Source organism: Paralichthys olivaceus, chromosome 19, assembly GCF_024713975.1.
Source record: "Paralichthys olivaceus isolate ysfri-2021 chromosome 19, ASM2471397v2, whole genome shotgun sequence".
Taxonomy (NCBI): domain Eukaryota; kingdom Metazoa; phylum Chordata; class Actinopteri; order Pleuronectiformes; family Paralichthyidae; genus Paralichthys; species Paralichthys olivaceus.
In genome coordinates this window covers 15678257-15703542 of record NC_091111.1, presented here as the reverse complement: position 1 = coordinate 15703542, position 25286 = coordinate 15678257, and the positions used below count along the sequence as shown (strand labels likewise).

At 41.0% G+C, this 25286-nt stretch overlaps 2 protein-coding genes and 1 pseudogene across 2 annotated transcripts; all 3 read right to left on the bottom strand.

Moving 5' to 3' along the window:
• Positions 1-178: 178 nt before the first annotated feature.
• On the bottom strand, positions 179-7858 carry laptm4a (lysosomal protein transmembrane 4 alpha). Its single transcript, XM_020097798.2, has 7 exons — positions 7564-7858; positions 6001-6121; positions 4163-4239; positions 2874-2996; positions 2297-2392; positions 1907-2005; positions 179-1477 (listed from the first exon to the last, which is right to left on the bottom strand). The coding sequence occupies exons 1-7, from the start codon at positions 7690-7692 to the stop codon at positions 1403-1405; spliced, it is 720 nt and encodes a 239-aa protein (XP_019953357.1). The 5' UTR covers positions 7693-7858; the 3' UTR covers positions 179-1402.
• Positions 7859-8040: 182 nt separating this feature from the next.
• LOC109636026 (syndecan-1-like) lies at positions 8041-11137 on the bottom strand. Its single transcript, XM_020097522.2, has 4 exons — positions 10958-11137; positions 9729-9813; positions 9087-9212; positions 8041-8981 (listed from the first exon to the last, which is right to left on the bottom strand). The coding sequence occupies exons 1-4, from the start codon at positions 11021-11023 to the stop codon at positions 8836-8838; spliced, it is 423 nt and encodes a 140-aa protein (XP_019953081.2). The 5' UTR covers positions 11024-11137; the 3' UTR covers positions 8041-8835.
• A 486-nt stretch (positions 11138-11623) lies between these two features.
• The window catches only part of LOC109636048 (apolipoprotein B-100-like), a 36049-nt pseudogene continuing 22386 nt past the window's right edge, over positions 11624-25286 (bottom strand).

Genomic DNA, 25286 nt, shown 5'->3' with positions numbered 1-25286 from the left:
ATTGAGATCAGGGTTGAAGCCTGGATTTATTTCCCCAGTGACACCTGAAGATGTTTGATAAGTTCTGACAATCAAATATGTGGGTTTTTAATTTGAGATAAAGCTGCTCAACAAATACATCTACTCCATAAATCGATTTAAAAATGTGACAAACAAAAAAGTCGAATGGAGAAACAAATGTTCTGAAATGTTTATTGAAGTCAAATGTTTTTACACTAGGATAAAATCATATAACCAGTAAAGTAATGAAGGGATGTGATCAATAAGCATGCATCTACTAAATGTTCCCAGTTTGCTCCAGATGTGTGAGAGAGAAGCGGCGACATCGATCCGGCGTCAGCGCCCCCTGCTGTCTCCGTCCCTCTCTCCCCAAGATTCAGCTGGAAAACTATTCACTAGCTTTGCTAACACATCAGGGTGATGAAAATGTCGGGGGTGAGGGGTCAGGCGCTGAACTGAACCACAGCAAAGCTAAATAAATAACAGACAAAAAAGCTACAGACCAGTCGAGACTGAGAAGGAATAGTCTAGATATTAATAATTAGCAAGAAAACGTAACACAATTTAACAATAAGAGCTATAATAAGTGGATTGTCGTAATAGTTTTTTTTACTTTTTACACTTCATATATGAATCTATAGGTAGGATGGTGCTGGATCGATGGGAGGATTTCAAGCAGTTACATTTTCACACGTATGCCTTTTACTACGACATTAAAAAGGCCGGAGAGAAAATGGGCTGGTAGCTTCCGTCGCTTTTCAATCATCACATTCATCCATTCAGTCATTTGTCTAAATCACAGAAATCTTAATCTCTCCCAACTTTCCAACAGCGGAACAAAGCGTCTTCAGTGGCCGTTCACGTACACAGCAGGTCAGAGGAGGGGATCAGTGTCTGTGGTTCAACAGCAGATCCTCTCAGCTTGTTCAAAAGAAAATACCACTTCAGTTTGAACTCTATAATCTATGCACCTCTATATACATTTTAAAAAACTATTTTTTTAAAACTTGTTTCATAGGAGCCTTCTTTTGTAGCTGATGTCAGCACTAATATATGAAAATTAATAAAGTGATCGGAAAAAGACATTTGGTCTGATTATCAGGTTATTTATTTTGTTTCCCACTTCCCACCCTTTGTCAAAAATTACACCATTTGTTTTTAATTAAAAATGCTTGGAAATTTGATTCCAGAGTTAATGTCTGAAAATGTTTTTGATTAGTTGTAATAGGTGGTTACACTCCTATGGGGTTTCCTCATGCTTCTAGACTTAATGCTAAGCTAATTATTCAGGGGTGTTCAGAGAGGGTCAGTGAGGGAATGCAGGAATGCACATGACGTGTGTGTGTGTGTGTGTTTGTTTGTACGTGTGTGTGTGTGTCTTGGCAACAAATGGTGCTGGTGCTTAAGCGGGCATGTAAGGGGGAGGTGGTTCCTTCTCTGGCATCTTCATCGCCATCTCGTAAGTGGGCAGGATGTACTGGAGAAGAAAGACAAAAGGAACATGGAGGCGAGCTGACACACGTAGCACCAAAGACAACACAGGTTATTATTCAAGTAAAACTTCAATGTCTGATTGGTCTTTGGAAAATTGTGATGAAATCTTTCGCAATATTCCACCATTTTATACAGTTTATAATTTCAATACTTAAAAAGAAAGTGTTTAAACTGTACTCCTGAGTTTGAATCACTTTAGTGTTAAAAAAATAAAACGTTTTTTTATTGGTGAAATTCTGGAATCTACTCTTTCACCCCCAACATGTTAAACTCCTCTTGTGGCTTTTTGAGTCATAATGTGGACATCACGCCACCTGGTGGCTTTATTTAAGCATTACATAATGCTGCATCTGTGTGGAGTGTGTAACAGAAGAGCTTAGTGTCCAGAGGGAATCACAGGACGCGTTTATACCTGAGGAGGGGTCTCGAAGGCAGGGTACACAGCGATCTCTGGCATGTTCCTGTTGTTGATGTACTTGTAGCAGTTCCACACACAGTTGATCAAGTAAGCCTGAGAAACAAAAGTTTGTTTTTTGGCGTTAAATTGAGTCATTGAACATCAGTAAACAGCTTAAATCACTAAATTTAAAACCACAATATCTTATTTTGTCAATTCACACAAATTAAGAACACGTGTTAGATATACATCTGACAGCTCCTGTATTGAATTCACCTCTTCACACACCAACAGAATTTTAACATCAGTTTACTCACCTAATCCTTTTATATTAGTTCGATATCTGAAACTAACCATCACACACTAAATAAACCAGGTTTAACTGTGAATAATGAACAGTCTCACCTTGAGGATGATGAGGAAGGCAAAGAAGACAAGTACGAAGAGCAGCAGGCAGCTGGAGTCCATAGAGAGGAGGTTGTCTTTGTACGGGAAATCCGGCTGCGGAGGAAAAGAACAGACGATGTCAGATAATCAATAAAAGCTTTTCGAATTTAATTCAACTCACATCACCATCACGGCTACTGAATCAATAAGAAACAACTTAATAATCTCCATTGGGTCTTGAGCCTGGTGTAGCAGTAACATAAAATTGGCTTTAACAACCACGAGTACTCGTCATTCTCAAGTTACTTGCTGTTAAACTTTTCTCCATTTCCACATGTTCGTAAACTAGCCAGCAGGCTCGGTGGAAAGACATTTGTTTAATACAGAAACTTCACTAGAAACAGACTAATGACGCAGCACATATAGGAACTGATCCTTCTCCTTCAGTTCAAAAAGAAGTCAATGAGCACTATGTTATGATGAAACCTGTATTCTGTGTCTATGAGAGCATCGGCAGGATTCTCTGTGGTCAAATCAACATGATAGAGGAAGTGTGAGTGTGTCATGTGACTGAGTGTGGACTGTGGCTTCTGACCAGCTGGTCCAGGTAGTCCTTGATCCTCGGCAGGTAGGTGAGAGAGCTGACGGCCACCAGGCAGCTCAGAGCAAAGTCAAACAGCTGATAGCAGAAAAACGGGATGAGCCATCCGTCACGATGCTGAAGAAATCAGAAACATGTGGAAGGTAATGACTCAGCAGTGAGAAAGATCTGATTTGAACCATGTTGTGTTTTTTCAACCTTATTACTTCAACTTTCCTGAAGTAGACACTGAAGAGTGTCTCTTCTAATCCGGCAGCTGAGGATAAATCACAGCCTGAGCAGCAAGACTTTTCTTCACTCGAGTACCAAGAAGAAAAGTCTAACTTTGGTTTGTTTAATGTCTCATTTGATTTTTCTAAGATTAAAAAGACTAGAACTAGCCGGATTGATAAAATGCCGACATCAAACACATGCCTATCTAGAAACCAATCTATTTCAAGTAGATGCAGTCAAATATTCTTTGGTGCACTTCCTCAAGTGCAACGTGAAACCAAAACTGTGCAGATCAAAAGGAAACAATTGAACATGAACCTATGTGAAAATGTCAGATGTGATTCTGAGTGAATACTGAAACAGGAAGAGAGAGAACTGTCACTGCAAATGTGAGTATCAGTCAAACTGCCATATCGACAAAGTGAAGGTTGAAAAATCAGCAAAATGGTCATTTTACTTTATCACATCACAGTAAACTCTACAGGCATTCTGGGTAATTTGTCTTAACAAAAATAAAATCTACTTTACTCTCCGGTTCTACTTTATTTATCCTGAATACGTTTGGTTTATGCTTGTGGTTCAAGGAGTAATTCACTGGGACACTACACCAACAGCAGCGCTGCATGGGAGCATCTACCTGCACAGCTAAAGCATAAATAACAACACACAGCGGACACAGCCGGCGTGTGTGTGTGTGTCATATTTTAACTGTGCAGTCATCCCAACTAGCAGCTTAATGCGGGTCCGTGTGGAGAGGCTATCAAACCTGTCGGTGTGGGTGCCATCAGGCGGACCTGTGAGGCGAAGATGACAAGCAGTGAAAACACAGCATTGTGTGCTACACCCCCACTGCTACAGGAGCTAAAATATACTGTAGTTAAAATAAAAACACAGAAGAGACACTTTGGTTTTTCTGGTTACGTGTTACCTCTGGTGCTGGGACAACTAGAGAGAATATAATCATGTATATGTGGGGGATTACATGAGAAACCGTGACGATACTTGAAATTAAGTTGGTGCTGTGAGAGAGAGATTATAAAAAGCCACCATATCTTCAGGGGAAGACTTACAGTAATGGCTCCGTACACCATCATGGCACTGATAGTGAGCATCAGCAGAGAGATGGCAAATCCAACACAGGCGTTCTCTGTGTGGGACAAAGAGAAAACACATTTTCTAAACACAAGCATAGATTTGTTAATACTTTATTACAGCTGCCTCCGTGTGGTGAGTGGTGATGAATGGGTATTTGCCTGCTTGCTTTGAGGCAGCTGTGCTTTGCATACAGTGCAGGTCAACACTCTCCAGGGCATCTCTGTTTCCAGCCAGCACGACTCTGGGAAGCATTAAGACTCTCGCTCTACGCTGCCATGAAACTCAGACTGTGGTAATTAAAAGGCCCAGATTTCATATCCTCTTTTCCCTCAACACTCACTCTCTCACTTCCTCTAACTGCTCTGCCTGTTGCGCTGCTGAGACGACGTTCTTGAGAAAAACCACTTCAGCAATGCGGTCCAGACGAAATGTTCTGTTATTCAGAGATCAAATTATGATTACTAGATGTATAATCAGAAGAGTGCATACCTCTGCCTTAATAATTAAATAATGGCTAAGGCCTCATTAGTGTCTTAGCTACACATTGGTGGTAGTTACAGGTTTCTAGCCATTTGTGTTAGCAGACAGCAGCACCATCAACTCTCGGGGTAATCCGTCCAGTAGTTTGTGCGTTAGTTCTATTTTTAACTAACTAAAGGAGAGGAAAACAATCTCCTTGGTGGAAGTAGTGAAGATGGCCCTGTATGCTGAGTTATTAAAAATAACACAAAAATATATTTTATTCCAAATGTTCGAAATCCTCATTAGGACTAAAAACATGTTTTTTGAAATGGGCTCCAACTACAGATTATTCCCATTATCATCTTCTGATTATTTGATTGATTCATCATTAATTTAATAGTTTTGCCCAAAAAAATTCAGAAAATAAAAGAAATCATCCCAAAGACTTTTCAAAGACCGTCACATATTTGGAACCAGAGCATCAACCATTTTCACATTCTCTCTCTGAGTTAAAAAGCTTTAAACCAAGACCTGGATTGTGCAGCCTGATAGAGCAGCTCTAAGAGCCAGTAGTAATGACCACTGAACCAGTGTCTCTGCAGGCTGTGGACATCCTCCACTGATCTGGGAGCTGGCAGGAGCCTGCTGTAGGAAGGTCGACCCACTGTGCTTGTTTCCACTCGTTCTTTGCTTAATTACTGCTTGAGAAAAACGAAGAGGCCGACCAACAAAACAACCCCCAGCTAGAATGAAAGGAACCCAAACAGTGCTTCCAGCCCTGCCCTGCGCGCGCGCGCACACACACACACATCTTGGATAAACTTAAATCCTTGGGGAAAGACAAAGAAGGAGCAACAGTGGAATGAGACTAAAAACAACATTTTCAAACTGCGTGTGAACATCACAGCGGTGCTCTGTTGTCTCCATGACTTGTTTTGTTTAGCAGTCAGCGGGGAGTTGTTGTGCTCCCTGTGGACGATGAATCACATGTTCAATCTCAGCATAACAGCAGCCCATGAGTTAGTGAGAGGGCTTAAAGAGAGAATGCACAGAAAAATCCAGCCAAAAAAAAAAAAAATCTATTCAGTGATATTTTAATGGACTATTCACCATCCACCATTCATCATCATCAGCTTCATCAGGACACAGAGGAAACGTATGCAGCACCAAGCAACAAGTAGCATCCGCAACACATTTCACATTAAAGCTAACGAAATGTTTTGAGTGATTAATTGATTGCAAAACTAGTAACAAGTTAAATTTCTATAAATCCCATAACTTCTGACACTCAGGTTTAAACACACGATAAAGTAAATAAACTGTTTTAACAAAGCAGTTCATTAGCCCTTACCAGACATCCTGTTGGAGGCAAAGTAATGGTCGATGACCTCATATTGCAGGTCAATGGTGGGCACATTCTCCGGGTGGGTCACAGCTACGGTCAGCAGGATACCCATCAACAGGTTGACCACCTGAGGAGAGGGTGGAGGGAAAAGATTAGTTGTGACCTGTTTAAAAGAAAATTGTACCTTTTTTAATAGGAAATGTAATATTTATTTAATTTAAACCTCCAGCAAGAAAGGGAATACACCTTTAAACATGAAACTAACTTTTGAGAAGTGAAATCATTCAAAGAAATGATTTCAAGAAAGAACTCGAACTCAGAGCAAAGTTGCCTTATGTGCGATAATTTCCCCTCTGTACCATCAATAATGCCAAACTTTTACAACAATTTTATTTAATAACAACATTAGGAGCAATACCTACGTCTGCGTCTACACTTGTGGTGATGAACGTGAATATGACAGATCTGTTTTCTTCGCATCTCTTCTCAACTGTCCAGTTTACTTACATCGGCATGTTTTTCAAGTGGCTTGATTTGTAGGCGGTGTCCGTTACTCATCCATCTAAACATTGATTATCAAAGTATTTATGCATAGTTGTTTTCTCAGACGGTGACTTGTGATACTTTTCCTCAGCACACAATCGTGAAAGGTGAGTATTCACCTGTGACAATGGCTGTCAGCGAATGATCACTTAAATGAAACATCTACTCTTTCCATGTCAGTCTGGTCCCTTTGTGGTTGATCGTGTTGCTTTGGTTTTCTATGTCAGCAGTCTAAACAAGCTGCAAAGTGAAAACTGGTCTTTAGTGGAAACAGGGGAACGTGGCTCACGTGTTTTTGTCCAACTGGAATTAAAAAAAAAAAAACTAAGCGCAACAAAAAGCAGACACATCTGCTGTGTGATCTGTGAGGAGGGGAAATGAGAAGCAGATTAACCCAGATGTGGCTTCAGCTGCAGGGACAAGATGTGCTCAAGACAGCGAACAGTAAAAAGCTCCCTGAAATCCAAACCACGAGACACTCCACAATATGATGACGAGATTAAAAAACCTGCTTCCTGTTCGTAGGAATTCACGTTACTGCGGATTGTTTACAGACAAACTTCTGTTGTGGTTTGTTAGCATGTCAGCCCGGGGTCGGCTAGTTTAAGTGTTACCCGAGCTAAGTGTCGTGTGTGTGTGTGTGTGCACTCCGAGGGTCTCTCCAGCCGAGAGTTGATGAATGACACGTGTCAGTCATCAGATTCACTTCCATCCTCTCGTGGATTTATACGAGAACCAACAGAAGCGTTAGCAGAAACAGGATAGGATAGCAGGCTAATGCTAAAGCAGGCTAATGCTAACGTGCCGTTAACTCGGCACGAATCCTCGGTGTGAAATGGCGATAAAGTGACAAATAGCTCAAGCTGGAGTATTTGATATTAATTATAAGTATATTGAGAAGCAGTCGACGTTATCCGGTTGACATTCATGGTTCGACTTGTTAATTTTAGCGAACTTGACACGACTGGCTGTCAGCGCTAGCCTCCGTTAGCACGCTAGCCCTCCTCCATCGACCATTTTACGCACCATGTACCATGTCCCCAGGATGATGCTCCCCGTCCGGACGTGGCAGCATCCGCAGCACCGGGTGGTGTACAGCCGGTCACGACTGGGCTTGAAGTGATGCATGTCCTCCACCAGTGTCGGGAGAAACATCGGGAGAGTCGCGGGTCGACAGCCGGAGAGAAGAGTCTCGCAACGGGAACCGTTAAGAGCTAACGGTCTCGCAGGAACGCCCACAACTTCAGCCGCTGCCACCGCGAAGGGCTGCGAGACACCGCCGATCAAAACAAACCCTCCGACGGGGAGGAGGAGGCTGGACCACCGCTCCGGAGGGTGGGGGGTTCCACCAATGGAGGAACGTCAAGGTACAATGAATAATAACAACAACAACAATAATAATGATAAAGTATTAAACTAAAGTTATTCCAGTTTATGTTGTGTTTACATGATGCATGTAAACAATATCTTAATATTTGTACACAAAACAAGTGACACTGAGGATTACGAGTTAGAAAGCGAATTTATTTGGAATCATCCAATACAAAAACATTTCATATTTTATGGCAGTTATACAGAGAGTAGTCAATACAACATTACAGCATCTAATTATCATCCCCTCGGTATTGTAAATAATGTTTAGTTCACAATCTTATACCAGTTTCATCCTTTATTAATCCGGAATGTAGCTTTGAGAGGCAAGATATCAACAGGTCCTATTGCAGATCAGACTATTTATAACACAAACAACAGAACGACAGTGATCCAACAAACACCAGGAGCCCCAAACTCAAACAGATACATGGAATATTTATTATTATTCTATTATTTACACCTGTGCTCTTTCCTATTACATGTCAAAATGTCATTTTATGACAAATGTGACTCCGGGTTTTAGTAGTTTAAGTTAAAGTGCTACATAAATGTGTGCTGACAGATAAATAATAAAATATTCAAATATAGCTATATTTTTGTAAAGGCCACAAGTAGACTAGTAAGATTATTCCCAGCATCTGAGTTCCACACATACAATATTTGTAAAAACATAATATCTCTTAAAATACAAAATAAATGGCCTCAACGGTAGCTGCAGCAGTTTCTAAATAAAATATACACAACGTAATAGTCATCAAGTCTTAGAAGACAATTCTTGTTACCCAATCGATAAATAAATTAAGCAATAAAGAGCAGATACACTTGCATTCTGCACCTTCACTCTCACCACCAAACATCTGAGGACAGAATACATTAGCTGTAGCTCCAGATGTCGGGAAAGATTAATATCGGTGAGATAGTTTATCAAAAGTGTAGAGAGTTAATCATCTTGTTCCCTTTCTGCTGGCCCTGAATGTATCCTCCATTATCTTTGTTGCACCACCTGTAGATTAATATTGTCATCACCATCACAGCCAGTATTAGCCCTGTTATTCCTCCTGCGATAATGCCTGTGGAGATAAATCACTGAGTAAGAATACCTGGAGCAGCTGAATGGAATGCAGCCATCATTCATTTCCTTATTTACAGCTCATACATAAAATGGTGCAAAGTACCTGCAACGATCTGTTTGTTCTCCAAGAAGCTCATACTGTTTGACACCATAGTGTATCCTGACCTCACGTCTCTGTCAGGCCACAGTGTTCCGGGATGATCCATGATTGTATCGTCCTCTGATGACACTGCAAACAGCGAGAATGAAGCGTATGCAAGTAGTTTTGGAAATAATAATCAGATTCACACGATGCAAAGTGGATCATGATCATAGACTGTAAATAAAGATGGAAGTCCCACTGATACACATGGTCAACCAACCAATCTCAGACTTAGTTGTTAATCTTGGCATTTCACTTGGTTTTTTATATCATCATATGATGATGACAAACTGGACGTGGTCCCATCCACCAGCATGAAGGAGGCAGGGTTTATGACTTATACTGCAGTCAGCCACCAGGAGGCGACCAAGACGTTTTGGCTTCACTTTGAGTAGCTGTCATGTCATCCATCTTTACATGAAGTCTATGATCATTATATATGTTCTGTAAACCCTAACCCCTAAATATTTTATGATGTCAAATATTCTGATAAAAAAACAAAACATCAGCACTAGTAGCCATTATGTTGTGGACATTTTTTATTACTGTTTATAACTAGTTTGACAACTTTAAAGCAAGTATACAAGTCTTACAAAGGATTACCTTGCTCTGACCCATCCCCTGAACCATAACCAGACGTGATCAGGTCATAGCCTGATCCCTCCAAGTCTTCAGGACCTTTGGAAATCTGATTTAAAAGAGAACAAGGATATTTTGACTCAGAAATACGTAGCACCATAGCACCACATGTGCTCCTTCCTGCCCTGTTGTTAGGTCACATGAAAACAGACGAGAGGCGAAGGTAGATTATCAACGTTGTTTCCATGACGAAGCAATAAAGAGCTGAAACACGTACTTGATACAAAGTCCAATTGAGGTGACACAACAACAGACTGTAGCTGAGAGACTGACGCAAGTGTTCGCTGTTATCAACAGTAAAAAAGGCGTGAGTAGAATATATAGCTCCAATTAAAGTGATGAGGTCCCTCCACCCGTTTGACAAATAGGCCAAGGAGCAAGAGTACAGATTTATTGTGAGCAGAATTATATAGCAAACAAATCCATCTGATTATGCTATTATTGATGTAGTTAAATATGTGCATGTAAAAGTAATTGATTCAATTTATTTCATATAACACTTTGTCTAAAGTTAATAAACTATTATTAATACATACAAATAATGAATATAGTCAATTTTCTGCATACAATACATAGTCTAAATCTAAATATTTATTAATTTATACTTCTTTTAATATTTTTCAGATATCTCTTATATTAAGACTTGTTTTTTTATTCAGTGTTTACTGTTTTTACTTAAATCTCTGTTGATGGGGAGACCGAGAGTCTGAGAAATTTCAATTCCTCAATATGTCTGTGTATGTATTGCAGAACTTGACAATAAAGCTGACTTTGACTTTGTCTCAATCTAATCTTATAAAAAACATTGAATATATTTACAACACGTATTATTGATTAATACAAAATAATGAGTATAATAAATGACCTGCATATAACTCTTTGTCTCCAGGTAATGAGTAATAATGGATATATTCAAAGATCCTTGAGATGCAGTCATTTGTTTGTCACTTGTCAGTTTCTCATGAATGTTTCAGCAGACTCCTGTAATGACTCAGACATTAAGACGAGGAAACTCGACACCTGCAGTTTTCAGTATTCAACACAAATCGAACGATTCAAACTTGATGAGGTTTCTGACACAGACTGTGTTTGAAGTTAACCACGGGTCTTCCTCGCGGCCTCGCGTCGTGTTAACACCCGGAAGTGAGCGCGGTGACGTCTCCTTTGTTTAAACACAGAATAAATCGACTCACCGACGTCCTGACCGGAAGTGTGGAGAGCAGGGAGACGATCAGAGCTGCGGTGAGAGTTCTGCTCATGTTTCAGGTGAGCTTCAGTCACAAGTGTGTTTGTTCCCCTCACACACACACAAACAACCTCCACATACCTCAGGTGTTTTCAGACTGCTGACGCACGCGCACACACACACAGTGACCACGCCCACTGTCACACCTACAGATTTTCACTATGGAAACACCTTTTGTTCACAAGTGCCTCCAACTATTTCACAAGATCATTCCATCGTTCCAGTTTTAACAGCTGATTATGTCGCTCTGGATCTGCAGCTTGTTGATCATCTAGTCATCTAGTGTTCTATCGATCAGGTAATTGGATAAGAAATACTGTCCTGAGTTCTCATGGTGTATTTCTACTACACAGTTGAAGTTATATGGTGTACAATATTATTCTATAAGAAAATATATATACATTATCATTTGCAACTGATATAAATGTTTATGATTGAAATCCAAGAAATGAATATCAGATTGATAGACCTTAAACCTTAACACCACCAACAATATACCTGGAGTCCTCTACTCTGGATTATTTAATTCCAAAAATATACATTTCTAAGATTTAAAATCAATATGATGTGAAACCAAAACATGAGGGAAAAAACCACAACAATGCGAGTCAAATGTTAGAAGAACAGTTTAATCATACATAGTCACAATTCTGCTTCCAAAAATGAGTTTGTTTTCTTCATCTAACATCTGGAAATGTACATAAGGCCACCTGAAAATGTACATGACTTTGACAGTGTGACAAAACTCATATGTTCATATTTATATAATTGACAATATTTTACACTGTTTTTGCTTACAAGGTAGTAGCTGTTCCAAAATACAGCACTCTTCTGTACAAAAATAATTCTTGTCATATCCCGTGAAGTTTCCATGGTAGCAGAGAGGACTAAATGCAGCCTCAGTTTTAGTACAGAGTGATTTTTTTTTCTTCTCCTTTTTAAACTGTCACACTTCAGAAAGACTATCAACAGTGGATGTTACAGCTCCGGTACAAATAGAGGCTGGCCTTTCCCATAACAGATTAAAAACAAAAACCATGCCAGATTGTGAAGCCATAAAGTTTTTTTTCTTTTTTAAAAATTACACTTGATCAAATAAAACTGTATACATATTATATTCAGGGGGGAAGGAGTGATGAATATACACACATCAAAATGCACATTTTTGCCTTTTTTCCCCCCAAAAAGTGTAAAAGACATCCCATTTACAGCATAAACGTTTACAAATGTACAACTGTACAGACGAAATAAAAGCATCACTACAAATTTAGAGCAAGGCCTGTCAAAACACCACAACTAGACAAATTTTTTTCAGTTAAACTAATAATCTTACACTTATTAACTGCACATATACTACATGTATTCTACAATTATTCATATGAAGCAAAGAAGCCATCACTACGAGCATTACAGGTGAATTGTATAGCTTTTGATGGCCCCACCGACCTCCACCAATGCACTTGCAGACCCAACCAAATGAAACAGAAATTATTAAAAAAAGAAAAACAGGACCATTTAAAAAAAAAAAAAAAAAAAAGAAAAAAAAAAAGTTCTTTCAACATCCCTTTCTTACACTTGTCCCACTACTTCTAATTCATTTCACTTCACGACATTTATGCTCACTACTCTGACCTTCAGGCGGTGGGGGTCCCATCATCGGTGCAAAGCCCCCTGCCCAAAAGCAACAATTTACTCATACATAAAGATGCTATACATTGTTAAACTACTACTACGCAAGAGATGATTATTCAGTACATAAAGATACTGTTTTCTAGGGCAGTGTTCATCTCAAAAACTACAAGACAGATAAGATGTTACACAAAACATGATAAAGAAAAAAAAAAAATATTCCAAGGGTTAAAACCTGTCACAGCATGCCAACGCATACCCCGCTCCCTCCCCACTATTCCCACTGGAAAAAAAAAAAAAAAAAAGAAAAAGAAAGAAGCTCCCCACTACGGTCGTTTTCATGTAAAGATTATACCAGGTTACACACCCGCTGTACAACCAAACCTCATGCTCTGCTTCTGGAAGGTAATGGTAGCTTTTATCTTGCATAAACCCCGAGCGATCACCTGGATGAGGGAAAAGTAAGACGGCTCAAATGGGGGCTCAGTGGATGCAGCAGCTCAGATTTGTCAGGCTGTAATATTTAGTACCAAAAAAACGTCACACGGACGACAAGCTGCTGGGGTAAACGCACGCCTCCCCCCCACTTAGCCTGGAAAAGGAGGCAAGAAAAAGCCACCACCACTGGAAAACACTACCCTAGACTAAAGCACCAATCCCCAAAGCCAAGCTCGCAAACCGGTCTCGAAGACCTTTGAATGCCTGTGGCACGTGACACATAGTACTCACCTGCGGATGGAGGAGGTAACCTCCACCCATACTATGCAGTGCTATTGAAAACTAATCCATCAGCTGCTTTGGCATGGGAAAACACTTTTAACTGTGCATGGGATAATATACAAATATTCAATTGCCAAGATTTAATCAGAACAGTTGACGCAAGTCTTGTTACAAAAACAAATGGAATTGTTTTTTTTGTTTTAAAGGATCTCTCAGTTTAGCCTTATAAAGTCACTTGCTGGTGTTAATTGTAAGAATTGTAAATTTCAGCAAATGTGTAATAAGATTTTTTTTCTACAGAGAATTTACAAGGTAAAAAACTAAATGTACAAGTTAATATGAAAATCATTCAAATACATCAATTACATCATTAACAGTGGGCTTGTGCTTTACCCAGGAGGAAAAAAAAAAAAAAAAACGAAAACGGCCTGCTTACTTTGTTTACCCTTGGGGCCACGCTGGGGACCTGCACCAGGGGTGGCAGAGCGGCAGGGGTCAGTTGTCACAGCGTTCTTAGGTGAGGTTGACTTGTCTTTTTATGTTTTTTGGTAATTCCCAAAAAAAATGGGATGTCAGAGGGTGTCAAAGGCCCTATGGCTAAGGAGCATCTCTCACAGAACAGGGGGTTTGGGGCTCCTCCTCCTCCTCTTCTTCTTCTTCCTCTTCCTCAGGGGGCCCAGGATGTGGACGTGACTACATGAGGCCATTCGCAGGGCCGCCGATAGGACCCAGTTCAGATCCACTCTTCATGTAGTACTTTTCTAGCTTGGCCAGAATGTGCTTCCCGTAGGTGTACTTGCGCAAAGTAGCGATGTGAGGCCGGATCTAAAAAAAAAGAAAAAGAGAGGAAAAGGGTCAGTGTTAAAAATCAATCTTGTTTAAATCAGGTATGAAACCAATGTAGAAATATTCTGAGGCTTTAAAGTGTTTGAAAGCTAAGTTTTTTCACCCTCTAAAAACATTATGCAAAGCTTCAAAACAATCATTGATCAAACTTTTTTTTTTTTTTTTTTAAACAAAGAATAAAGCTTAAGTGAAACTCAGGACGACTTCAGCCCTGTGTGAAAAGACAAATCCCCTGGATTCACTTGAATGAGGACAGCCAAGCTTTGAATGCAGGAATTTCTGGCAATGTCATCCACGAAAGACAAACAGTGCATTTTGTCTACTCCACAACTGCTGCAATGCAAAATTAAAATAAATCCTGTATCACTGCGCAGTGTCGGATGGGTCTTCAAATGCACTGATGCATTATTCACACAGGTCTGTCTGGATTGTAATTCATGTGTCGATGCTACATGAAGCAGTTTTACTTTCTCTGTCTGAAAGCTGCAGAGGGATCAATATTTTCTGATGCTGTTAAAGGCCCTACACGCCCAGAGAAAACTCTCTTGGGTAAACCTCTATTTGCTAAACTTTCATTTAATCGGCTTCTCTTGGGTATGTAGGCATTTAAAATGTTGGGTTTGTGTTGCACCTGTTACTATAAGACGAGTTAAACATTTGCATGTGCAGGAGCTTCAACAGTTTCATCTTACAAAATGTTCCTTTAGTCCAAATATGAATTCAGATGGACCCTTTCTGTGCAAAGTCTCTGTCCATGTGGTTGACCCACCTTGTGCATGATGATTTTGCGCTGAGCGGGTTCTGCCATGTCAATCATTCTTTGGACAACATAGTTGGCATACTGGTCCTTCATCATTGTGTACAGGGCGCTGTGAGGCCCGTCTTTCTGGCAGCACACTTCATCGATCAGCAGAGCTCTTTCGGCACGCGAAGAATGGATCACACACTTCTCAACAACATTACTGAGGAAAGACAGAGAAACTTTGATTAAACACACACCAATTCACGACCGAGCTGACGGAGACAGTGATGAACAGTCTGAGAAGAATCCTGGTGGAATATTTTTCTCTTGTTTGGTTTGCTTTGTATTTGTGGCATTATGTTGGTAAAATGTTTAAAAGGCTTATAACAGACTGGACAAGTTTCCCAGTGGAACAATTTTCAATCCCTTGCTAACCTAACATTTTGTGGTTGTGAGCTTTCCATTCAATTGAAGCTGTTGGATATCTTTTTTGGGGTGGGTCAGGGCCAAAGGCAAGGTAGTGTGACAAACCACAGGAGGTGCAACCAAACAAAAAGAAGCACCCTGTGATCCAAATGAAAGAATGTGTCCAAATCTTTTTTTTTTAAATAAAAAGATTTGGACACATTTTTTGTGTTTTAAATACTCACTGCTCAACCAGCTTCAAATAGTGATTTCATCATTTGCAATGTTTGCTGAGGTGCATGTTTTAGAAACTTTAAAACAGTATAGGTAATCATTCTATTATTTTCAAGTATGCAAACAAATTTAATTCAGAGATTAGATATTAGGTCAAAAAGATGATTGTTTTAATGCAAGTACCAGTTTGTCTTGGCTATGGAACATCATGACACACCAAGTCATCCAAACTCAACACCAAATCAGTATCAGGTTCCTTTAAGTGGTTCCTGCAGTGAGTCTGTGGTCAACTAAATGTCATGTTACTGAGCTGGTTGTCATATATGCATCATTGGGGTTTCCGACCTCTGCAATATTGAGAAACAGAGACAGAGTTTCCCACAAAGTGAATTAAATCTATGGCAGTTATGGGTGTTTACGTGCATGAAGGTCACTCTCCCATGAAGCAGATTCTGAGTGACAGGTACACAGACCAAAGTGTGACAAATTAGAATATGGCAGGCCGCCACAGACTAGATAATGAATGGGAAACACTGAAAGATGTCCAGCCTACTACAGTTAATTTCACAACAAACCTGACTGAATGTTTGTTTACCATGTTTAAGCAGTGAATTTATGACTATAGTAACAACAGAGGACAGTATTATGTGTCATTTGTGAAAACCTGAAACAACATTAAGTATGTTACATGACACCCTGGTAATTTAATATTCTTCTGGGGACAATTTGTGAATAAAATGTGTATTGTCAGACAGCGATGAGATCACCCACAGGGAGTAAATATAATCCCTCCCAGTGCGTAAAAGCAAAAACCATACCTTGCAAATTTGTGTTGGCTCAGGACAAGGACCTTTCCTCGAACCTCTGCCACTATCTTGCTCTTATCTTCCGGTCGGCCATGCTCCAACACGTGCTGAATGACGTAGTTACCATACTGATCCTGTAGGAGGCAGTGGAGGTGTGAGCTCAAAGCAAACAGCCATTTTATCACTTGAAAGTCACAATCGGTGCGACACCCTTCACTCTGATGGATACTCATGCACTACGTTTCACCAGTGGTCTTGATTGGTGTAAGATAAATCATGCAGAACTACAATGATAGGTCGACGACTGAGTGACACCCCCATTTGTAGACTTTTAATACCCTTACGTCATCACTGCGGAAGGTCAGACAAAACAGATGCTGCTGGTTTGGAGCGTTGCTGACCAGGCAACAACCAAAAGCATCTTTGCCCCTTCAGAAACGGGTGATAGACAGTTATGGGTGTAATTTTAGCGACAAGATGGAGGCAAAGACTCACCTGACCAAGCAACAAATAACACCACTCTCCAATCGATACTTGTTAAGGGGGGAATTTGTTGGGTAGGTATATGTAAACTTTAATTGTAAAGCATTGACCTTCAAATCCATTTCCTGTCAATCTGTTTTAACAAGAACTTGCATTTTTTTCTTAAACTTGAGCCCTCGAATGGCTTGAGGTGAAAAGTGTTTTTGAGCACCACTTCAGTTTGATCCTCTACTTTTAAGTGAAATTGGGGAGGTAACAGTAAAACAAATTGATCAGGAAATGCTGTAGGCAAAAAGAAGCATGTGCCTTGTGAATCCTCTGTGGCATTAAGCAAGTGAAGGGAAAAGTCAAGAAAAAAAAGATAGCTCAATGGGTTAGGAGAAGGCCTATGAAAGTCAGGAGTTTGAGAAATATCTAAAAGTGTTAAAAAAAAGACAGGATTAAAAAAGGGGAAAGAGGAAGGGAGCACAGGGACATCCGCGAGAGAGAGGCAAATTGCTCTGACCTTGAACAGTGCATCGCGGGACACTGTATAATATGTTTTGGGTGTCATCTCCAATGATACGCCTTGATATTTCTAGATGGAATAAGTGAGGGGGTAGGGTGGATGTTTAAATAATCACATGTCAGATGTAATGACAGCTAACAGTACAATTACATTCATCCTTACACTTTACACTTAGCAGACCACAACAACAAAGGTACAAAAAGTATGTGAAATGTTCAAACACGAAGGAGACATGCAAAAATACACAAGACAAGCACATACATGTCAACAATGATCAACATGAAGAAGACTGGAGACAGATGTGCTCACCTGGCCCAGCTGTTCAGAGTGCTGATGCAGCTCTTCCAGGATGGGGAGAGTCTGCTCCTGAGTGCAGTGTTCCAAAATCCTTTGGATCACTCTGCAGCCGTAAGGGTGTGTGGACAACACAAACACCTGTGAGAGGAGGTCAAAGAGAGAGCAGAGCGGTTTAAAAACAGCTTCACAAACAGTTCCATAAAGCATTTTCAAGGAGAATCTTAAATGTATCCTGTGGCAGTTTTGAGCAGTAGTTTTTTTAACGTGGGTGACGAAAAACACTTTCCTGGCAATTAATAAATCTGCAAGTGGTCTTAATGCACCAGCAAAGGCAGGAAAGAGGAATAAGGAACATAGAGAAAGCAGATTTGTGGGTTGTATAACTTTGTGGTCAGGCCGGCCTTTCACATTCATCAGAACATAACCCTGTAATCTTTGTGGCTTTTCAAAATTAACACTAAAAGTGTTTTAAGGAAGCGTTACCAGAGAATAAATTCAAGAGTGTAGATTGTTTGATGCTCGTTACTGCGGTGGCCTCATGATTCACTGTTTGCGTCTTCCCCATATCTAACACAGTGGCTCTAGTCAAAGCCAAGAGGGACATTTTGTTTGGTGAAAAGGCCTTTTAACCTGAAATGCAATAGATTTCATCTTGATTGAAATCACCTGAATGTAAACAATGAATGCATGAGATTTAGATAACATTCACTTCCACAAAGAATTGTCATGGCTGGCTCATAACAAGTAGAGGCTTGATTGGCAGTTGCATATACATTTTCAAGACTAAGACTCTTCTCTTCATAAACTCACCTGGCCCTGGAAGGCGTCAATAATAAACTGAAGCGCCTGAGGTTGGACACACTCAATGCACTTCTGTACCACATGGTTCCCATTCTGGTCCTTCACACACTTTAACACGTGGCCATCCAGCTCACGGACAATGTCGCTCTAAAGTGATGAAATTATGGAACGAAGACAAAATATTAACAAATGTCACTGTGTCAAAAAACAATTGAAGAAAAGGTTAAAAAAAGGGAAAAGTTAAGAAAAGACAGCAAAAACTATGCTCAAAAGAATTGAAATCTCACTTACAATTACCTGCTGGTCTGAGGAAATAGACTCCAGGGCTTTCTGGATGACTCTACAACCATACATCTGCAAAGCCAGTGGAAGTACATGGCCACGAATACGTGTTGCCAAAGCCAGTTTCTGGTCGGCACTTCCAAACTGCATGAAATACAAACACAGTAAATGGTTAACATGCTCCAACACAGAATCACTGTTCTAGTTAATATTGTGTGAGAATGAATTTACACCAGGATGAACTTTCAAAGTCCAAACCTCAAAAAACTTTTGAATGACATAGTTCCCAAAGACATCAGTCATCAGCTGGTATGCTGCTTGCAGAATCTCTCCAAACACCATCTGCCTCTCAGCAGGAGTGGCCCTCTCTAGCTTCTGCTGGATAAACCTGGATTCAATAATTAAAATAAAATATTAGTCACATTTTAGCACATCGACACAGTTTGCTCGCCCTGAATAAAGCCAAATTTCACCCACCTGGATCCATGTTGGTCTTGAGAGAACTCCACCATGTGTCCTGGAAGGTCACGGAGCTGGAGGTTTGGGAAGCGGTTGTTTCTGAAGTCTTCCAGTAGACGGCTGCGTCCGGACGGCATGACATCAGAGCGACTGTAACGGGGCCGAGACGGAGGGAACAACTGGCTGCTGGAATTGAACAGACTGGATGTACTACCAGCACTCCGATACTTTGCCTCAGCTCCAGGTGCTGCAGAGATGTAACGCCCGCTGCCATTAGTCAGGCCACCTAGGATTATAAAATGATTCAAATTATGACTACAATAATGAAACGTAAGTAGTTAAAGGTTATAGCTTTGTGGAGCAGCATTTTAAATAACCATAAAATGTTACACTGGTGAAATGTCTTATTAATACACAATATTAAAGTACTTCCTAACCCTATGAACATAAAGAAGCTTACCAAGGTGAAGGCTGGAAGAGGATCCATGGGAGGAGGGCAAAGAAGGTGGAGGAGTGAGTGGGGAGTGACCGGGTGTAAGGCCAATAGGACTGGGTGAAGAGGAGTAACCCAGGCTGTTGTAAAAGGGCTGACCAATGGGAGTTAAATTACTGCCACCGCGTTTGTACAGGTCAGAGCTTGCCAACAGAGAGTCCCTGCGAGTTACACTGCTACTGGTAGAGCTGGATACTGTAAGAAAAAAAAAAGAAAGAAACGTGTGCCAGTGTAAGAAACAAAAGATCAAAAATTTACTGTTTTTAATAAAATTAGCTTGTGGCCGAGTCACTGACCAGATGAGCCGAAGGCTCCAAGAGCTGAGCCTAGGCCCACGCCAAGAGAACCGCCGGTGTTGCTGAAGCCCAGGGAAGAGCTTGGTGGTGGGGCAGCGGAGGTGTGTGAGAAAAGAGAGCTGCTTTGAGAAGTGTTGGGGACCGATCCAGAGCCGTAGAATGAGCTGGAGGGCAGGCCGCTGCTGGGCGGGGGAGCCTGCTGCTGCTGCTGTGGCTGGGGTTGAGGTTGAGGCATGGAACGGTACAGCCCGTTAGCTGGAGGACCAGACATGTTGTTGCCAGACCCAGATGCAGACACCGCAGCTGCTGGCAGGAGGGGTGAGGTCAGTATTGGGGGGTTAAAGGAGAAACACGGTCAGAATGGTTCAGACTGGTAATGATTAAGTAAGAGGGAGGAAAGGCTGTGTGGCTTTCACGTGATATAATTATACCAGTGACATTTAATTTAAAAGGACTAGAAAGTCACATTGATACTATTCAAGTGGCACAGATCAAATTTAATCTCTGAAGTTCAGTAGCAAACAAAGTCCTTCCAGAAATGAGCTTGTCTAACCCTGATGCCTTATTTTCTACAATAGCAGGATTTCAATCACAAAACAGCGGTTTTTAAAATGAGAGCCAATGAGTTTAGACTCGTCACCTTAAGTCCTGTATTCACATATTAAAAATGATCATGAGAGATGGATCAGTGCCTACCAGCCTGAGCTGCAGCAGCAGCAGGGTTGATGAGTAGAGGGGTCTGGACAAGACGCATTGGCCCACCGAGACCAGTTCGGGCACCGGGGCCCATCACCAGAGCTCCAGTCTGGTCATAGTAAGCTGCAGGAGCCAACACCTGATAACCTGATGAGAAAAATAAACAAATGAAACATTACTGGTTATAACTGTGCAATTAAAGTAGAATTATTATTTCAAGAGTTGTTATAAAAACACCCGAGTTGTGAAGATAACTGTGTTTGGTTGATAGCATCTTTGGGTAAGTGCTAGCGTGTAGTGGTCTACTAACCAGACATTCCTGTGTATGCCAGTGCAGGGTTTGCAGCAGCTGCTGCAGCTAGAGACTCTTGCTGACTTTGCTGGCCTTGCCCAGGCGTAAGAGGTCGCTGGTTGTTTCCTGTGCGCATTACCTGAGGGAGAAGGCAATTATGTTGTTCAACCCACAGGCTGCTGAAGCTCTTCATTAAAAGCTGTCAAGAGTAAAATAAAGCCAGTAACAACTCATGAGGTGCCTAGAGATTCTCAACCCTACTCTTCAATGAGATATAATAGTGTTAATGTTAATGCTGCTCACAGCTGGTTTAGTTTTAACAAATTATCCAGACAAATGATCCCCTTTGGTTGTGACATTCAGAATTGTAATGACTAGAATTCATATCAAATGCAAAAAATATGGCTTCTTGGTTATCATCACAGACCAGAGAGAAACTCTGGGAGCCCATTGCAGATTCCTTCGGGGGGCTTTCTCATTATCTTGTGCTATATCACTTATCTGCTCTGCTATGGTTCTTTGAGACAAGCTGACACTTCGGAACATTTTTATCCACTGCAGCAAGAAGCCACTCCTTTACAAATTCTCCATCTGTATGAAGTTTCACTCTTTTAGCTATTGGCTCACTCACCACAAGACTTGCCTGCATAACATTGTCTCGGTCAGAGCATGGTCTTGTTGGTAACACAAACTCTGCCAAAGAACATCTACTATATCCAAAATCACATGTCCTTGAAACTCGTCCAGTTCTGCTGCATGGGTCCAGCTGTGGACGCTCAAGATTAGCCCTTTTCATCATTGTATGTGCCTACAAACAGCTTCACAAGTGTTTCCTTTACCACGATTGTGACCCGACAGGCATGCAGACAGTGGGACCCGCCCTGTCGGACATACTAGTAATAATGAATTGCTGTCATTAGAATTTTTTGCATTTTTGAATTCCCTTGCAGGCCAAATTGAGTTAGCTGGAAGTTCTCTACCCCTGATATACAATAACATGGTACAAGGCAAATGAGAAATGGAGTTAACAAACTAAGTCTGTGTAAAGCAGCCAGACTTCAGTATATAAACAACTCGTACCTGTTGTTGGCCTGGCCCTGGTCCCTGATTGGATGCTTGCTGATTAGCTGAATGATTGGCATTAGATGCAGCCTGCTGCTGGAAAAGATTAGCAGGGTACACTCCCCATGGAACACCGTAGTACTGTGGTGGAACCACTGTGGGCCCTGAGGAAAACATTCTGATGTTACATATACATCTTATACAACTGAAGACAGAAGATGCATGAGAAATGCAGAAATAAACTGGGAAGATCACATGATCTGAAAATGTGCTGTGTGATCACCTGCAAGTGTGGCTGCGGCTGCCAGCCCAGCTGCAGTGTAGGGATCGGTTCCAGGGGGGCCAGCATTGATGATGTAAGGGTATGCGGGAGCAAGGCCAGCTGGGTAATATGAAAACAGCCATGTTACTTATATTTCCATATTAAATCTAGCCAACTTGAGACTAATAGTACTTAAATGAATGATACAAATAGCGTGACTTACCAAGATGCTGCTGCTGGGCTGCAGCCAGGGCATATTGTTGTTGCTGAGCTGCAGTGAGTTGTTGAACAGTCAGCTGATTAGATCTCTGGAACAACTGGGAGGGAAAAAGCACACAAAAAAAGCATCACAGTCTGTTGAGCTTACTTACAGTTAGATCTCTAAATAGATGTGTTTTGTGTTTCAACAGACCTGCTGCTGAGAGGTGTAGTCAAACAATCCTACTGGAGTCCCCGAGGAGTCCACCTGAATCTGGTTCCCAGCGTAGTCAAACTGAAGGGACTCCACATTGGCTTGCTGCTCCATACCTCCCATGTTCTGTGCCTCCTGGTTCTGGAAATCCTCAGCAGGAGCCTTGTTTTGAACAGTGTTCTGTTGTTGGAGGGCGTGGGGGTGGTGCTGTACCATCATCTCTAAACCTGTCTGAATTGGGCCCATCCTCTCCACAGCCTCCGTGGGGGAAGCTTGACGGCTTCCAGGTGTTGGACTGGGAAATCAAATACATTGAACATCAGCATGTTTGCTAGATGAGTAATACAATTTGCTCCAGACAGCATATCTAGTAGGACGGTTACGGTACATTGGTCCCAACTAAACAAAATTTTCGGCCCGGGCCTTTCGGTTCGGTACGCATGTGTACCGGAAATAATCGAGCCCCTGTTACAAAGTTCCTTCTTGTCCGCATTTCAGCCATGAGTGTTTACTTTGGCTGTGTCTTTCTTACCTAAATAGTTTTTACAGAGTGAGCCAGGGTTGAAAAAAAATAAATTAAAAAAATCTGTTACGTTTTTCTGTTCCCCGTTTCTTCTTTACCGAAAACTTAGTGAATCGTGACATCAAAAGGTACGTACCAAACTGTGCATTTTTGTGTGCCCCTAATGTCTAGTAACATCAAAAGCACAAAGAAATGGGTAAAGGTTCACTTTATGTTAGAGTTAACAGGGAAACCTACTTGAAGTCTTTGCAGTCTCTGTCCATGCCGTTTAATAGACTTCTTCCGTTGGCTTTCGCCGGATCACTCTCCTCTCCCACCTTCATCTCTGGGCTCTTATCCTCTTCAAATGGGGAGATTTTCTCTTGAGCATCACTCTTCTCTCTCCCATCTGGGTCAGCGTCTCCTCCACCCTGTATTCACAAATTTATTAGATAACTGACCATAAGCCACACTTGAGAATAAGGTTAGAAATAAGTAAGAGAATTTGACTTACATAGCCTCCGTTCCGGTAGCGACCATCCATCTTGTCACCAGGAGAGGAGCTCAGGACGTACTCCACCATGCTCACACCCAGGCCTCCACCTTCTGAGCGAGGTGAAAGCACAGAATTGGCATCACCATTGCCATGGAAACTCTGGCCTGGTCGCCGCTGCACCATGATTGGCTGAGACACTGAATGATCTGAATGAAAAGTCGTGATCAAATGTCTAACAGTGTATACCAAAAAAATAAATAAAAGCTTTACAAATCCCCAGTCAGACAAAAACAACACAGCTAATCATGGTCAATAGCCACTCACGAGATGTTCCCCAGGCAGTGTCCCTCCACTCCTCTCCAAGGAGCATCCCTTTCCTTCCATCTTTCGCCATCTCATCAGAATCCCAAAGCTTTTTTGCAGGCAAGAGCTGAAAATAAAAGTGTACACATTTTCTAAACATCTGTAGGATATCTAAATGTGGAGCAATTAGTATTGCATATATACAGAATTTATTGTTTGGTCGTTTTACAATTTATGTAGACGTTGATGGTGACAGGAGAAATTCCAGTTCGCTATTCTTTCAAGCCAATTCTGCACTTAGGGTACAAATGTAGTGAATGCTGCCAACTCTGTGGAAACACAGGTGCTTCTAACCTAGCTCAAGGCCACCCTCAGACAGCTACAAGGTGAATTCGAAGTCTTAATCATTAACGTGTCCTGCAATTCACATCAGTTATCGAAGCTAGCTGCATTCTTCAACCCATGAGCCAAGTTATCTACCGCTAAACGTATAAATGAAATAAAAAGCATCCGCCTGTGGTTTGTAATCCACTTCTTCTCTGTCCATATTTGCTGAAATGTGAAATACTGCTTTATGCTTCACTATCAATTCTTAACACACGACACTGTCAAAGTGTAAGTTGATTTGTGTCTGAGCAGCCGACCCCTTTGTCGGCTACTCTTCCATTAGTCACAATAACTGCTTTGTTGCAGCTTACTCTATTCTCTACAAAGCAGCAAACTACAGATGTTCTAGAGCCAGATTTCAAGCCACGACAGAGTGTTTCACAAAAAACGATTTTGGTTCATTGCTGTACCATAATAGAGAAAAAGATGAACGTTCAGGGAAAAACCTCCTTACCTCTCCCATGCCCCTTGACTCCAAAGCAAGGGCTTGAAAGTCATAGTTCATTTCATCCAAAGGACGGTTCTAGAAAAGAGAGAAAACCGGTTTTTAAAGGTAACATTTTACAGAACAATTTTGATTTAATAACATCTAAATCAAAATCATTGCATTGTTAAAAAGAAAACCAAAGGCACCAGATAAAAGAGTACAAATTAGAAGCAGTACAAAGACTTCAATTAATTCTTTTTATTGCAGCACACAACCACCAAATGGGTTTTAACTCACTTTTTTAAGAGAAGTAATAAAGGCCAAATGTGAACTTTTATTAAGAGGCCCTTAAGTCAATTCAATATAAAGCCCCCCCGTAGAGAAAAACATAATACTTGAGTTGAGCATTGAACTTTTAGTGTATTTTTAAGGGTAA